Source organism: Eumetopias jubatus, unplaced genomic scaffold, assembly GCF_037043125.1.
Source record: "Eumetopias jubatus isolate StellerSeaLion01/CBP00866 unplaced genomic scaffold, mEumJub1_p1.0 scaffold_15, whole genome shotgun sequence".
Classification (NCBI taxonomy): Eukaryota; Metazoa; Chordata; class Mammalia; order Carnivora; family Otariidae; genus Eumetopias; species Eumetopias jubatus.
In genome coordinates, this window is record NW_028274821.1 from 44,981,591 (window position 1) to 44,998,690 (window position 17,100).

The window sequence follows — 17,100 nt, forward strand, 5'->3', positions numbered from 1 at the left end:
AAATCTGATCTATGAATCAATCTACTAACTCCATCAATCTTTAGTCCAGCAAGAGACCTTAATCAAATATTTCATTTGCTCTCTCAAGGAAAGACAAACCAAAAACATAACTGAGATTCCCCTCTAGCATGCTTTAAGAACAACAGTGATAAGTAACTGGGGAAAACAGTGAAGCCCAGTAAATTCACTATCTCGTCAGTGTCAAGTCTTCACAACAGATTTCATTATTTTTCTTTAGGTACTCCGAAAATCAACATCACATCCAGATCTAAAAATAAAAATATAAATACTCCACAAGTAATCCTGACTTCCTGTGAATCAGAAAATTACTGCACAGGAAACTGCCAAGAGCTCAAATTCTTTTTTTTTTTTTTTTTTAAGATTTTATTTATTTACTGGTCAGAGAGAGAGCGAGCGCACACACACAAGCAGGGGAAGCAGCAAGCAGAGGGAAAAACAGGCTTCCAGCTGAGCAGGGAGCCCAATGCGGGGCTCGATCCCAGTACCCCGGGATCATGACCTGAACCAAAGGCAGATGCTTAACTGACTGAGCCACCCAGGGGTCCCACCAATAGCTCAATTTCACATATAAATTTTGACTCTTGTTACGCTGTCTGAACTTATTAACTTATTAAGAGTATATAGAAGGAAGAGAACTTCAACTCATTTAAAATTTAGAATTTTCTTTTAGAATTATCCTAAGTAAATTGTTTCCATATCTGTGCCTCAATTACATGGGGAAGTTGGACTGAAAGACCCCTATTTAGGTCAAAGGTAGTCAGAAAACAAAAAAAATAAATAAAACACCCTATTCAGTGTGTTTGATTGCTACCTAATAATGCTTAGTTTCAAAAAAGAATAAATATATTCCCCAGATGGATTATATACATTTAGATATTTGCTTATATAATCTGGCATCTGTTTTAAGAGCCAAAACAGGATAATAAAGAAAACAGGCAATAAAGAAAATAAGAATACTCCTGAAGGATACTATAATAAACTAAGGTTTAGTTTTTCATATGTTAAATTTTTGGATTAGATTGAATCAGAAGTCTTCCTATTTTTTTTTAAGCATGGAACTCTTTTTATCAAATAGCATGTAAAACCCCCAACATATATACAGATAAAAAGAACTAGCTGCTCAGGTTGAAAATGGAAAAGGGTTAACCAGTGACGGGCTAAATTAAATTCATCCACGGCACCAGAGGGCGCTACAGAACAGTCTGAAAACTAGGAGACTAGATCTCAAAAGCTCTTAAAACTCTTAAGATTGTCAACAGCCACAAGTGGTTCAAAGAAGTTCACAGACACAAAAAGGCAAAAATTCCCAAGCTTGCATTAAATAATTTCCATACATGCTTTTTTTCTTCAAATATTAGATAATCCCCTATGAATCCCAACATTTAGACAAACAAGAGAAGGGAGAAAAAAATGCCTATGTATCAGAAATGTTGACTCTTTCTTGAAAATGTGGATGCACAGTGGAAAAGTATTCTCTGGTTATGAGAAGAAAATTACAGATGACCCCATCGTAGAGAAGCAAGGCAATCAGATGAAGATGACACTAAATTAATGGAGGGAAAAAGTCCGTATCAAAATCACATTTGTTTTACCTGTTGCCTAGATCATATACAGTTCCCGATATATCACTAGCTCTCCTGCAATCATTTTCTTGGTTTTGTTGCTTTGGTGTATCTAAAGGAAAATAAACATTAATTACTCTTAAATTATGTTTGTATATTCTAATATCCAGGGATCTCTTGAAATTCTAGAAAACCTTCTAACAGAAGAAAACAGAAAAATCAGACTAAGACAACTATTCGATGGGACGTCTGGGTGGCTCAGCCGGTTAATCTGCCTTCGGCTCAGGTCATAATCCTGGGGTCCTGGGATCGAGCCCCATCTTCTCCCTCTTCCTGCCACTCCCCCTGCTTGTGCTCTCTCTCTGACAAATAAATAAATAGTAAACCCTTAAAAAGGGGGGGGGGGTGCCTGGGTGGCTGAGTCGGTTAAGCGGCTGCCTTCGGCTCAGGTCCTGGGATCAAGCCCCATATCCGGCTCCGCTGGCCTGCTTCTCCCTCTCCCTCCGCCTGCCACTCTGCCTACTTGTGCTCTCTATCTCTCTGTCAAATAAACAAACAAAATCTTTAAAAGAAAAAAGAAAAATAAAGAAAAAAAGAAAAAGAAAAAGAAAACTATTCAACTGCTACATGTACAAATAGGACAGACAGAGAATATCTAGAATAAACTCTTATAAAAAGAGTGATAGGTTACAGGGCTGGAATAAACAACTCTAAAATTTGTATGGAACCAGAAAAGACCCCTAGTAGCCAAAGGAATGTTGAAAGAGAAAACCAAAGCTAGAAGCATCAAAATTTCAGACTTTAAGCTGTATTATAAAGCTGTAATCATCAAGACAGTATGGTACTGGCACAAAAACAGACAGAAAGATCAATGGAACAGAATAAAGAACCCAGAAATGGATCGACTAATCTTCGAACAAGCAGGAAAGAATATCGAATGGAAACAAGACAGTCTCTTCAACAAATGGCGCTGGGAAACTGGACAGCCACATGCAGAAGAATGAAATAGGACCATTTTCTTACACCACACACAAAAATAGACTCCCAAATGGATGAAAGACCTAAATGTGAGACAGGAATCCATCAAAATCCTAGAAAACACAGGCAGCAACCTCTGTGACAACTTCTTGCTAGACATATCTCCACAGGCAAGGGAAACAAAAGCAAAAATGAACTCTTGGGACTTCATCAAGACAAAAAGCTTCTGCATGACAAAGGAAACAGTCAACAAAACTAAAAGGCAACCAGCAGGAATGGTAAAAAATATTTGCAAGTGACATATCTGATAAAGGGTTAGTATCCAAATTATATAAAGAACTTATACAACTCAACACCCCAAAAAATAAATAATCTTAATTTAAAATGGGCAGAAGACATAAACAGACATTTTTCCAAAGACATCCAGATGACCAACAGACACATCAAAAGATGCTCAACATCACTCAGCATCAGGGAAATACAAATACCACCTCACACCAGTCAGAATGGTTAAAATTAACAAGTCAGGAAACAACAGATGTTGGCGAGAATGCAGAAAAGGGAACTCTCTTACACTGTTGGTGGGAATGTAAGCTGGTGCAGCCACTCTGTAAAACAGTATGGAGGTTCCTCAAAAAGCTGAAAATAGAGCTACCCTACAGCCCAGCAATTGCACTACTAGGCATTGGTACAAATGTAGTAATCTGAAGGGGCACCTGCACCCCAATGTTTATAGCAACAATGTCCACAATAGCCAAACTATGGAAAGAGCCCAGACGTCCACTGACAGACAAATGGATAAAGAAGAGGTGGTGTATATATATATATACAATGGAATACTACTCAGCCATCCAAAAAAATGAGATCTTGCCATTTGCAATGACGTGGATGGAACTAGAGGGTATTATACCATGTGAAATAAGTCAATCAGAGAAAGACAATTATTACATGATCTCACTGATATGTGGAATTTAAGAAACAAAACAGAGGGGGGATCATAGAGGAAGAGAGGAAAAAAATAAAACAAGATGAAATCAGAGAGGGAGACAACCTAAAGAGACTCCTAATCAAAGGAAACAAACTTGAGGGTTGTTGGAGCAGAGGGGGTTGGGGAGATGGGGGAAACTGGGTGATGGACATTAAGGAGGGCACATGATGTAATGAGCACTGAGTATTACATGCAACTGATGAATCACTAAATTCTACCTCTGAAATGAATAATATACTTTATGTTAACTAAACTGAATTTAAATAAAAATTTTTTTTCAAGTGACAGGTTTATACTAAACCAAATTTCAAAAAAAGTGACAGTCCATAGTTCTCCAGCATGATATAGCCATGCTTCTTGTTTTGGTACACAGATCATGCAATTACCATGTAAATCAGCAAAGCCAAAAGATTATACTATTTAGCATATTTCAGCCCAGCATCTATAATATCAAATTACTTATTTATTCTTCAACACATCAGTAATTATGTGCCACTGCTATACTAACAAAGAGGAAAAAAGAAATGGTGGAGACCCTGGCTTCAAGGAGTCAGTCTAGGAAAAAGACTACTGATGAGTAGAGAATTACAGCATGCTGCTATAGTATTAGGAGAGAAATATGCACAGAATGTAAGGAAGCAGAAAGGCACCTGTCCCAGAATGGGGAATGTGATGAGGACATAAAGGTACTGGGAGAATAGGGTACAAGTTCAATATGCTAGAGCATAGGGCATATTGAATGGAAGCATAGTAGGAAACAAGATTGGTGAAGAAAGCCATGGCTCCATTACAGAGGATTTGCTATTCCAGGAATTCCTCTTTCTTTCAACATGTTAGTTTCTGAAAGATTTTCCCTATTTATACATGTGTCCCAAGTGTTACTGTATAAGAAACCAATGTGTATATTATGAATTTTTCCTTTAAATCCACCATAATAGTATGCTATATTATAAACATTTTCAGTACCCTCTGCTTTTGCACCTACTAATGATGATGGAATTACTGATACTCATAAAACATTCTAAAAATGAGCACAAATACAAAAACTGTATCACAAAACTAGCAGACAACAATAAAATAATTTGGCACAACCATAAACACTTAGTTGGTGGTGGTGGGCAGAGATGATGCACATTGGTTCTAGTATGTAAGAAAGTTTGTAAGGTAAAAGTTGCTAAGTGAAAAAGCATCTAGAGCTTACTTCCCCCCCCAAAGGTGACAGAAAGCCATTGAAGTGTACTACACTAAGAGATAAAAGGGATCATATTTTCGTATTTGCACTACAGAAGGATCACTGATAACCATTTGCAACATGGAATAGGTAGAATATGGAAGCAGAGTAGCTAGTTAAAACACAATTAAAGGCAAGAAATAGAAAACCAAACTACAGCACTTAAGATGTGAAGAGAACAGAGGGGACAGACACAACAAGGTAATAAGGAGGCAAAAACAAAACTGAACTCTCCAGAACAAAACAAACCAAGCTGCAGCAGACAATGACTCCTACCATAAATACACTAGAACTGTAAAATAAAATGTAAGAAAAAGAAAGGAATACCCAGAAGAACAAATAAAAATCATCACATGCCAGGACTCAAGATGGAAAGCATTTAAGCTCAAACCGAGACACAAAGGCTAAATGACAGACTCCAGGGCTGAACTATGGAGATTTAATGCCTACATAATGAGAAACATCATCTCAGGTCACTCAGGCTGGGATCTGAGAAACTGCCATAAGGCCAGAACATTGCAAAGCCTGCTCGGCCCCTGAAAAGATTATAAAAATTCTGCCAACTTAACCAGGGAAGTAACAGGGAAGCTTGCTGTCTACCTGGAGTCCTGGGTTAAAAAAAAAAAAAAAAGAGGGGAAAAAAGAAATTTTAAATCTACCTAGCCTACTCAAAAGGAGGTATGAAATCCAAAATTATATTGGCTACTTGTGGGAATCCAAACCAAAGACATTAACTGCCTACTTGGACCCTAGGCCACCATGTAGAGACCATTCTACAACTCAGGGCCCAGGTGACTCCTTCAGAGGTGGATCCACTGAAATTGAGGTCACAATCAAAAAGAAAATTTTTTTTTATTTTTATTTTTTTTAAATATTTTATTTATTTATTTGAGAGAGAGAGAGAGCATGAGAGGAGAGAGGGTCAGAGGGAGAAGCAGACTCCCCGCTGAGCAGGGAGCCCAATGTGGGACTTGATCCTGGGACTCCAGGATCATGACCTGAGCCAAAGGCAGTCGCTTAACCAACTGAGCCACCCAGGCGCCCTATTTTTATTTTTAAGTAATCCCTACACCCAGCATGGGGCTTAAACTCACAACCCCAAGATCAAGAGTCACATGCTCTTCTGAATGAACCAGCCAGGCGACCCCACAATCAAATATTTTAATAGGAAACAAACAACGATGAAAATGAGCAGAAAGGAGCACCTGGGTGGCTCAGTTGGTTAAGCACCTGCCTTCGGCTCAGGTCAAGATTCCAGGGCCCTGGATCAAGCCCGTCATTGGGCTCCCTGCTCAGCAGGGAGCCTGCTCCTCCCTCTCCCTCTGCCTGCCACTCTCCCTGCTTGTGCTCTCTCCCTCTCTCTGCCAAATAAATAAATAAACTTTAAAAAAAGAATAAAAAAAATGAGTAGGCAGAACATACAGAAGCAGAAGTATCTGAAACACAGGGATATTTAAAAAATTGAATAAGATCAATAAAGAAGATGATACCATGAAAAAGAAAAGACAATTTCTGAAAAAGAAGCAAATGAAAAGAAATTAAAAGCACATCCATGAGGGGCACCTGGGTGGCTCAGTCATTAATTAAGCCTCTATCTGCCTTCGGCTCAGGTCGTGATCTCAGGGTCCTGGGATCGAGCCCTGCATCGGGCTCCCTGCTCAGCAGGAAGCCTGCTTCTCCCTCTCCTACTCCCCCTGCTTGTGTTCCCTCTCTCACCGTCTCTCTCTTTGTCAAAAAAATAAATAAAATCTTTTAAAAAAATATACTGTTAAAAAAAAAAAAAGCACATCCATGAAAGCCAAACACTAAATGGACATGTCAAAAAAGAGATTAAATATAACTAAAAAGATAATTAATGAACCATAAGCCTACAGCTACAAAGACATTATAAATACAAATGAGAAGTTTAAGATATATGGAGGACAGAATCAGAAGTCCCAACAAGAGCTCCAGAAAGAAAGCATCAAAAGAATGACTGAGACAGTGTTAGAAGTGATATTAGTGAATAAGTTTCCAAAACAGAAAATATGAGCCTTCACATTAAATAAGCACACACAGGCCCAAAGTTTAAATAAAAATAAATCCACATTTAGACACATCTAAATGAACCTGCATAACACAAAGCTAAATAAGTACAAGTCCTAAAAAAAACAGAAATTAAAAATTACCTACAAATGAATGACCATTAAGCTGACAACAGAGGTCTCAGAAACAATAGAAGGCAGAAAACAATGTGATATCACTGAAGTTGTAGGAAAATTGAGCTTTGATCTAGAATCTTATATCCAGCCAAACTATCATTCAGAAATTAGTGAAAATAAAGACATTTTCACAGAAAAAACTAAGAGATTTTACTATCCAATGTCCATCACAAAAAGATTTAAAGAATATACTTTGAGATATACTTCTGAGAAGGAGAATAAAAGTAGTAATCTTGACCAAAACAAAATCAGTAAATGTGCTGGTAAATCTAAACACACAACGATTATTAAAAACAATTTCTAACAATGTCACTTAAAAAGGGGGGCAGGTGCATTATTCTAGAATAAAAGTAAGAGGACAAAACAACCAAAAGCAATGAATGAACCCTCCTTAGATTCTAGTTCAAAATATAAACATTTACACAGGACATTTTAGAGTATAATAAGAGAAATTTATTCATATGCCAGAAGAGTCTTATATATAGTTAGATCCATACACATGTAGTAAAATTATTTTTATAAACGTATTTCAGAATAATTTTTTTTTAATTTTTTTTTTAAGATTTTATTTATTCATTTGAGACACAGAGATACAGAGAGAGAGAGAAAGCATGAGCAGGGAGAGAGGCAGAGGGAGAGAGAGAAGCAGGCTCCCAGGTGAGCCAGGAGCCTGATGCGGGGCACGATCTCAGGACCCCGGGACCATGACCTGAGCCGAAGGCAGACGCTTAACCATCTGAGCCACCCAGGTACCCCAGAATAAATTTAAGATTCAGGATAGTGGTCACATCTGCAAATGCAGGAAGAATGGGGTCAAGAAAGGTGGATCCCTGAAGATTAACTACATATATATATTTTTAAAAACCTAAAATATTGCGGGACACCTGGATGGCTCAGTTAGTTAAGCATCTGACTTCAGCTCAGGTCATGATCTCAGGGTCCTGGGAATGAGCCCCAAGTCAGGCTCCCCACTCAGCAGGGAGTCTGCTCGTCCCTCTGCCCCTCCCTCTGCTCATGCTCTCTAATAAATAAATAAAGTCTAAAAAATATCTAAAGGGGCACCTGGGGGTGGCTCAGTCAATTAAGCGTCTACCTTCGGCTCAGATCTGATCCCAGGGTCCTGGGATCGAGACCCGTGTCAGGCTCTCTGCTTAGCAGGGAGCCTGCTCCTCCCTCTCCCTCTGTCATTCCCCCACTTATGCTCTCTCAAATAAATAAAATCTTTTTTAAAAATTCTAAAATACTGCAAAGCTTTGACAAAAAGTATTTGGTGAAGAGGTTATTTATATTATTCCCTGAATTTTTAATATGCTGAAATATAATTTTTTAAAAAACAATTTAAAAGAAAATTTCAAGTAAGACGTGACATGTAATGTGTTGGAGGGAAAAAAAGTTGTTTTACCACCAAAAGCATAAAATAATGTTAGGTCCCCCAGCTCAGATCAAAGCTCTACTTGTTTAGGGAAAAAAAAAAAGGAATCCTAAGAGTACAAATTCTGCAATGTCTGGAGGACAGCATTACCTCAAAGGACCTATCAAACACTTCTAAAATGTGAACTCCCACTGCACTTCCTAAACAGACACAAATATGACCTCACTTTCAAGGCAGATAAAAATCTCCAAATGGACATGAAGACTAATATATGGTTTCACAGGACCTAAACTAAGTCTTTCCAGAGGGCAGTGGCGCTTTCCACATTAGCGTGAAAACAAAATGCCAATCAAATATGCCAAGAGCTCTAAGAGTCATTCTATCATCCTAAATAATGCTCTATCTGAAGCTCTTTGTCATTCATCAAACCATGCAGTCTTTTCTATGTCTACTCTTTTGCTAGTGCCTCTCCTGAGCCTTGCTCTCTAATCTATGACTTTTCCTAACCAGTGTCTGTTTGTACACTTCACTCCCAAACCAATCACCCATCCCAGCTATGTTCACCCGTTTCTTCCTAGGTCCTGTGCTAACTATTGCCATGACCTTTGGCCTCCATGAACTCAACTATGGCCTACATCTATTACATGCTCCAGCCTGACTACATAATTCACAGGTTTTTTTAATGCATTTATTCCTCCTCTTATTTATCTAACATTTACTGAACTCAGTAACAATTACTTGTACACGAGTACTAGGCAACTGGGGAAACTGAATTAACTATAAAATGGATTATAAATATATAATATAAACATAAAATATAAATGTATGTAAAATATAAAGATATAAATGGATTATAAATATAAAATATAAATATTTATATATTTATATAAAATGGATTATCAAATATTGTAGAGAATTTTTTAGGTGTGACAGTGGTATAATAGTTGAGGAAACAGGTATTATAGAATTATAATTTTTTAGATGTGACATTACTAGGGTAGTTACATAGGAAAAGTCTATTTTTATGGGAATGCATGTTGAAACACTTAGAGTGAAGTGTTACAATGTCTAGAACTTACTTGGTTTAGCAAAAACACATACATACACATATAAAGCAATGTAGCAGATGTTGACAGTTAAAACAGGTGGTATTCAAGTAATTATTGTACTATTCTTTCATGTTAAAGAGTTGTGGGCTTCTACACAAAAAGTTGTAAACAAATGTTTATAGCAGCATTACTCATAATAGTGAAATGGTGGAAACAACCCAAATGTCCATCAATGGATGAATGGACAAGCAAAATATGCTTTAGTCATACAATAGAATGTATTCATAAAAATTAATGAAGTAATGATACATGCTACAACTTGAATGAACCTTGAAAATATTGTGCAAAGTGAAAAATGCTGCAAGTGAAAGAAACCAGACACATAAAGCCTCATAGTATATGACTCCATTTATATGAAATATCTAGCACAGGCAAATCCGCAGATAGAGAGGAAGTACATTTGTGGTTGCCAAGGATTGGGAAAGGGGAAAATGGGGAGTGACTGCTTAATGGGTACAGGATTTCCTTTTTTTTTTTTTTTTTTAAGATTTATTTAGTTTTGAGAGAGAGAGAGAGCGTGGGGGAGGGTGGCAGAGGGGGAAGGAGAGGAACAAACAGACTCTGCGCTGAGGGCGGGCTCAAACTCAGGACCCTGAGATCATGACCTGAGCCAAAAACAAGAGTCAGATGCTTAACTGACTGAGCCACCCAGGAGCCCCTAGGATTTCCTTTTAAGGAATAGAAACATTCTGGAACTAAAAAGTGGTGATGGTTGCACAATTTTGTAAACTTACTAAATGCCACTGAGTTGTACACTGCAATGACTAAAATGCTATGTGCATTTCACCACAATAAAAAATAACTGGGGAGGGGGAACAAGACAAAAATGTAAAGAAGCTGCTATCACAGTGAGAAATACTGCTGGGAAGGAGGTTTAAGAGACAGAAAAACAAATAACTAACCTGGAAGTGAAGCAGGATATTGCAAAAGAATACTCCTTGCATATACTTCTTCTGAGGCAGGATCAAATGAAAGCGGAGACATTGGTGGTAAAAGATCCACAGCCTTAAAACACAGAATTCATCATTTTGAAATATACATTTTTTTTTTTTACATAACGCTACTAAAATAATCTATGAATGGATGATTGTTTCCCCCTAATGAAGACAGAATTACCAAGCATGCAAATTATCATATAACTACTTTTAAACCAAGGAGTACGATATTAGAACAAGGGGACTACTCTGTCCTCCAACTGTGCCTCAAATGTAATACTACCTAATAGCAAAAGAAATGTCTTTCTTTTTAATATAATCCTCTGAATCTAAAAATATAAACTATAAATCATAAAGCAGCTGGATGAATACTCTAATATGCACTTAGAAAAATTACAGAAACCAAAATATTTAAACTTTAGGCTCAAGTACAAAGATGACAACTTACACATGCATTCCTAGCTCATTCGTAACATAAATCAAAAGACTGCCCTGTATTAAACTACTCTCCAAAAGGCAAGTCAACATTACTTACTGGAGTCCAACCTTTAATTAGATTGAAAGGAGACAGACCAAGAAAATCTTTCCACTTTTTATGCCATTCTCCTTGTTTTTCAACAACAGAGTGTTTTATACTGGTGAGATCTTCTTTTATTTTACAACTATGACAGCATAAAAAAAGAACTTCATGAATATATAAAAGTATTGAGTAAAATTTAAGAATAAAACAGTTTATAGAAAAAGGGAAAAAAAACATAACTGGAAGTTCAACCAGTAGAGCACATATAAACCAAATAAACTCTCACAATGAACATTCAGAAGCTAAAGTACTTATTTCCTTTTAAGACCAGAAAGCAATCATACATCTATTACTCCATTTATCTTTACAATATTGGGGAGGGTACGTGCTATAGTGAGCACCGTGAATTGTATTAAGACTGTTGAATCACAGACCTGTACCTCTGAAACAAATAATACATTACATGTTAAAAAAAAAAAAAAAAGAAGATATAGCAAGAAGGGAAGAATGAAGGGGGGAAAATCGGAGGGGGAGACAAACCATGAGAGACTATGGACTCTGAGAAACAAACTGACGGTTCTAGCGGCAGGGGGCATGTGTTAGCCTGGTGAGGGGTATTAAAGAGGGCACGTACTGCATGGAGCACTGGGTATTATACACAAACAATGAATCATGGAACACTCCATCAAAAAATAATGATGTAATGCATGGTGATTAACATAACATAATAAAAAATATATATATATTCTTTTTCCCTAGTTCTGAACTCAAGTCCAAATTCTACACCTATTGATCCCAGGGTCCTGGGATCGAGTCCCACATCACGCTCCTTGCTCAGCAGGAAGCCTGCCTCTCCCTCTCTCTCCCTCTGCTTGTGCTCTGTCAAATAAATAAAATCTAAAAAAAAAAAAAAAAAATCTACACCTATTCTCTGTCCACTCTTAAAGGCAGCCCATACCTCCCAATTACTTCACTCAAATAACAAATTTTTCTGAGGCTTAGTTTTATTAAATAGACTCCAAAGAAAAACTTGAGAAAGTAAAAATTACTCCATAAAGAATTATCACTAAGGGCAAATAATTTATTCTAGACAAGAAGAAAACTACATGAATTGTCCTTTCTACTTAAAATGTGTCTCTCCAGGAGTTTTTGAGCTCTAATAAAATGTTCACCTTTGTCTGCCAAGGCTAAAGAGTTATCAACTACATGAGCTCTGCTGAGAAATTATCAAAAACACCTTACTCCTCCCCCAATAATGTAACAAAAGATCTTTCTACAGTACCTCATATGCTTCAGATCTGATAATCTCTCTCTCTGAAGTTTGGTCTCCTTTTCAAGGAAGTGAAGGTCTATTGTCAGTCTTGCTGGGTCAGCCTGACAACGCTCGTATTTCACCACTTTCAAGACTTCATTTAATAACTGAATAACTGTTAACAGGTTCAATTTTCCAGCCTCATAAACATTTCCAATGTGCAACTAAGGATTCAGAGAGAAAAAAAAAAGTGGTTCTTAAGATAATAAACTGTTAGGTAAATATATTTATGTTTTTTACTACTATATAAAAAGGTTACCTTAAACAAGAGTGAAAAAAGTCAAATGTCTACCCAAAAATGAAGCCAAGTAAATAATTTTAGTCCAAAGAAAACTACTGTGAAAGAATTTAACATGTCGTGCCGTATTTTGCACAAAAAAGCTGCAAGCTAGACTAAAAGAAATGCAAATAAATGGAAAGCAAAATAAAGACCGAGGAGAAAGAGCAAGTTTGGTGAAAGATCATGAATTCATGTTTTAACAAAAGTTGCAAATTGAGGGGTACCTGGGTGGCTCAGTTCTTAAGCATCTGCCTTCAGCTCAGGTCATGATCCCAGGGTCCTGGGATGGAGCCCCATATTGGGCTCCCTGCTCCACAGGAAGCCTGCTTCTCCCTCTCCCACTCCCCCTGCTTATGTTCCCTCTCTCACTGTCTCTCTCTCTCTCTCTGTCAAATAAATAAATAAATAAAATCTTTAAAAAAAAAGTTGCAAAGTGATGGCCCGTAACAGCTGAATCCAAACTTAGACATGTTTATTTGGCCTGCACAATTCCAGTATTTTAAAATCATTTGAATTAGTTGCCAATCAACCAAAAATCTTAGATTTCACATAAAAATTATTTCTCCAAAGACCTCATCACTTACTCCTTTTGTTACACACAATTAGCCTATATTACCTCTCTGGCCTCTGTAGGAATCTGAATTTGCAGACTGATTTTTACAGGAATCTGCAGTGCCTGGCATGTTACCTATTACAGTGAAAGCTTTTCAGCCATCACAACACTATTTTACCTTTGTATTCCCCTATACTATAATTAATACCTGGCATATAACAGATACTTAATAGATTATGAGTTCACCAAGAAAAAAAATACAGGTTATCCAGATGGAAATGTCGTATAAGCAAGTGGAAATAAGTCGATGGAGTTGGGTTGAGAGAGAGACTGGAAATACCAATTTGGGAATACTACTGTATAGGACACTGATGAAAACATAGAATTAAGAAAATACAGATGTGGGAAAGAAAAGTAGGCACTAAGGGAACCATGGAAAACACTTTCATTTGAAAGTTAGAGAAAAAGGATTCAGTAGAAAAAACTGAGAACAGCAGTCTGAAAAACCACAAGAGAGCAAAGACACTGAGGTCACAAAAGCTAATGGAAAGACTAAAATACTTAACAGCATCAAGATGAAAGAGAAACCACAGGGTAGAGACATTTTAAAAAGACATGCAGCAGGGCGCCTGGGTGGCTCAGTTGGTTAAGCGACTGCCTTCGGCTCAGGTCATGATCCTGGAGTCCTGGGATCGAGTCCCACCATCGGGCTTCCTGCTCGGCAAGGAGCCTGCTTCTCCCTCTGACCCTCTCCCCTCTCAAGTACTCTCTCTCTCTCATTCTCGCTCTCTCAAATAAATAAATCTTTAAAAAAAATAAAATAAAATAAAATAAAAAGACATGCAGCAAACAGGAGATCACTGCTGCTCTCTCTGAGAGCTTATGAAGAACCAGTACCATATCATCTTCCTACTAAGTAACCTCCTCCATCTCTCTACTGTATAATGTAGCACCATAAAAGGAATGAACAATTAATAAAAGCTAATGTATATAAACATATACACTGTTATATATAATATATACACGGTTAACAATAGCCCTCTTGATGAATGTTTTACTAGATCTAGTCACAAAAATAAATTCTGAAGACAGAAAAATACTAAGAAAAAGAACATACATTACATTTACATATTATATATTAATTATATGTTGAATACATGTATTTACTATCATTATATATAATAATTATATAAAGAGTTTTCTCAACAGTTTCCTTAGTATCAATGCTTACCTGACACATCTGTTTCTCAATTTTGTCAAGTAAGAGCCTTGGAATATTGATAGCAACATTAGTTCCATCTAAAGTATATTGGTTAACAAGATTAAGGACTGCATTAACAACTTCTCTTTCTTTTTCGAAATACATGAGTGTTTCGTTCACTGAAGCCCACAAAGACCGAACCTTTGAAAACAAAGACAAAGTCTATACATAATCTGTACATATATCAAAGAAATGTAAAATACAAATATATGCTCACTCTCTGGAACAAATGAAGTATTCCTGTAATGATTTCTGGTGAGAAAATTAATTAACTGTCTAAAAGCACTGATACTGGGGCTCCTGCGTGGCTTAGTGGTTAAGTGCCTGCCTTCAGCTCAGGTCATGATCCCAGGGTCCTGGGATCGAGCCCCGCATCACGCTCCTTGCCCAGTGGGGAGTCTGCTTCTCCCTCCCTCCCCACCAAATGTGTTCCCTCTCTCACTGTGTCTCTCTCTGTCAAATAAATAAAATCTTTAAAAATAAAAATAAAATAAAAGCACTGATACTACTTCCAAAGGGGTTTTAAAACTAAAGAATTTCTCAGGAGAAAAAAAAATAATTTCTCAGGAGAATTAAGCCCACCATGATTTCAAAACAAATCTAAGAAACTTCATACTACCAAGATGCAATTACGATTTCCTGTGTTTTGACATGCCACCAATCTAACAGAAACTTCTGAGGCAGGGACAGCTGGGTGGCTAGGTCGGTTAAGCGTGTGCCTTCGGCTCAGGTACGATCCCAGAGTTCTGAGATCAAGTCCCGCATCAGGCTCCTTGCTCAGCGGGGAGCCTACTTCTCCCTCTCCCTCTGCCCCTCCACTCGGCTCATGATCTCTCTCAAATAAATAAATAAAATCTTAAAAAAAAGAAAGAAAGAAAGAAAGAAAAAGAAACTTCTCAGGGAGAAATGAAAAATTTTTAGGAGGAGAAAAAAAATTACACATCAATTTTATAAAAGTCACTCAAGTTTCAAAAGGTTAAAATATGAAAAACCATGCTTCTTTAAAAGCAAAGAATCTTAGGCATATACTAACCCGTCTATGTTCATTAAATGCATGTGTAAGAATGTTTATAGGTGGTAGCTACACTCGTGGTCACAGTGTAACAAGAGTTGTTCAATCACTATGCCCTACACCAAAAACTCACATAACATTGTGTGCCAACTATACTTCAATTAAAATAGTAAAAAAAATTTTAAAGGATGTTCATAGCATTTCTATTTGTAATAGTCAGAAACTGCAATTAACCCAAACATCTACGTAGAGTTAAAAAAAAAAATATGTTGTGCTATATTCATAAAACACTACATAGCATTGGGAATGAACACACCACAACCCACACACACAACAGCACAGATAAAACAGCATGAGTCAAAGAAGACAAACACAAAAGAATATATTCTATATACTCCCCTGTATATAAAGCTCAAGAAGAGGCAAACTCATCTTTAATGGAAGAAGGGAGAAAAGTATTTACTCTTGGGGGGGAAATGGTTGTAAATGAAAGGAGGCCTGAGGCTTCTGGGCTAATGTTCTGTTCCTTAAACTCTATGCTGCTTACATACACTTATTCACTTTGTGAAATTTTATCAGGCTAGACACTTATGACTTTTGCACTTTTTTGTACATATGTGATGCCTTAAAACAATTTATAAAGGTGGGAGGTGGGCAGGGAAATACAATAATTATACCCATGATTGTGTTTGTGTCTTTCCATGGTACAAGGTAAAGTTGTCCCCAAAGAAGACTCATTGGCTAGGAGTCTACAGGTTTACAGGAGGACATTTCCTTGGTGGACAAAGATCCAGGATCTGGTTCTCAGATTTTTTGTTTGTTTGTTTTTAGATTTTTACTTTTATCTTGTTGATGGATAAAAAAATTGACCGCACTCAGGGAAAGTGAACATTAACCAAAGTCAGGAGAGATCAATGTGAAAACTTTTAAACAGGTTTCACATCAACCTACTAAATTTACAATCAAAGATACTATGTTCAATAACAGAAGTATTCACAGTCACGAAGCTGGACGATCCATGAAGGAAGTGATTTTGCCTCCTCACTGCTGTAGCTCTAAATCTAGAATGCTTGGCACATGGCAGGTGGTCAATAAAAACTCACTGAATGGATGAATAATTATTTCCTGAGGAGGGGGACTCACCTTTTCCAGTGACAAACTGTTTGGGAAGCCAAATTAACACTCAAAGCAGCTCAGTGATCATAAAAACAGAACAAAAAGGCTTGAGAGATTTCATCTAAACACAAAGGCCTAAAAACACTCCAATCTCACATCAAAGCCATCCTCTGAAAACCTCAGATTATTTTTTTTTTGAAGATTTTACTTATTTATTTGACAGAGAGAGAGAGAGACCGTGAGAGAGGGAACACAAGCAGGGGGAGCGGGAGAGGGAGAAGCAGGCTTCCTGCAGAGCAGGGAGCCCAATGCGGGGCTCGATCTCAGAACCCTGGGATCATGACCTGAGCCGAAGGCAGATGCTTAACAACTGAGCCACCCAGGTGCCCCAAACCTCAGATTATTTATGTCTGCCAGATTCCTCCCTATTGCCAAGCCAGCTTCAATGGGACTTCTCATTTTTCTTCCATATTTACCATCTCCCTTCAGTTAACATATTTTATTCACATAAATTAATACTACTGATTAAGTTACAATCAAGCTGAACTTTTAACCATATTTAAAACTGCTTTTCTATATATTTAGTCTTATAAGTTAATTTTTCCATTATATTCACACTTTTTAGAGGCACCCTATTGATACCTTTCTA

At 37.2% G+C, this 17,100-nt stretch overlaps 1 protein-coding gene across 1 annotated transcript in view; it reads right to left on the reverse strand.

The window, feature by feature from the left end:
• Positions 1-17,100, reverse strand: part of HAUS6 (HAUS augmin like complex subunit 6) — a 44,253-nt gene that overhangs the window by 12,918 nt on the left and 14,235 nt on the right. The window contains exons 8-12 of the mRNA XM_028107270.2: positions 14,294-14,464; positions 12,200-12,393; positions 10,933-11,059; positions 10,365-10,467; positions 1,614-1,695 (exon numbers count right to left, since the gene is read on the reverse strand). Coding sequence (XP_027963071.2) covers positions 1,614-1,695; positions 10,365-10,467; positions 10,933-11,059; positions 12,200-12,393; positions 14,294-14,464 — 677 coding nt within the window. The remainder of the gene's footprint in view (positions 1-1,613; positions 1,696-10,364; positions 10,468-10,932; positions 11,060-12,199; positions 12,394-14,293; positions 14,465-17,100) is intronic.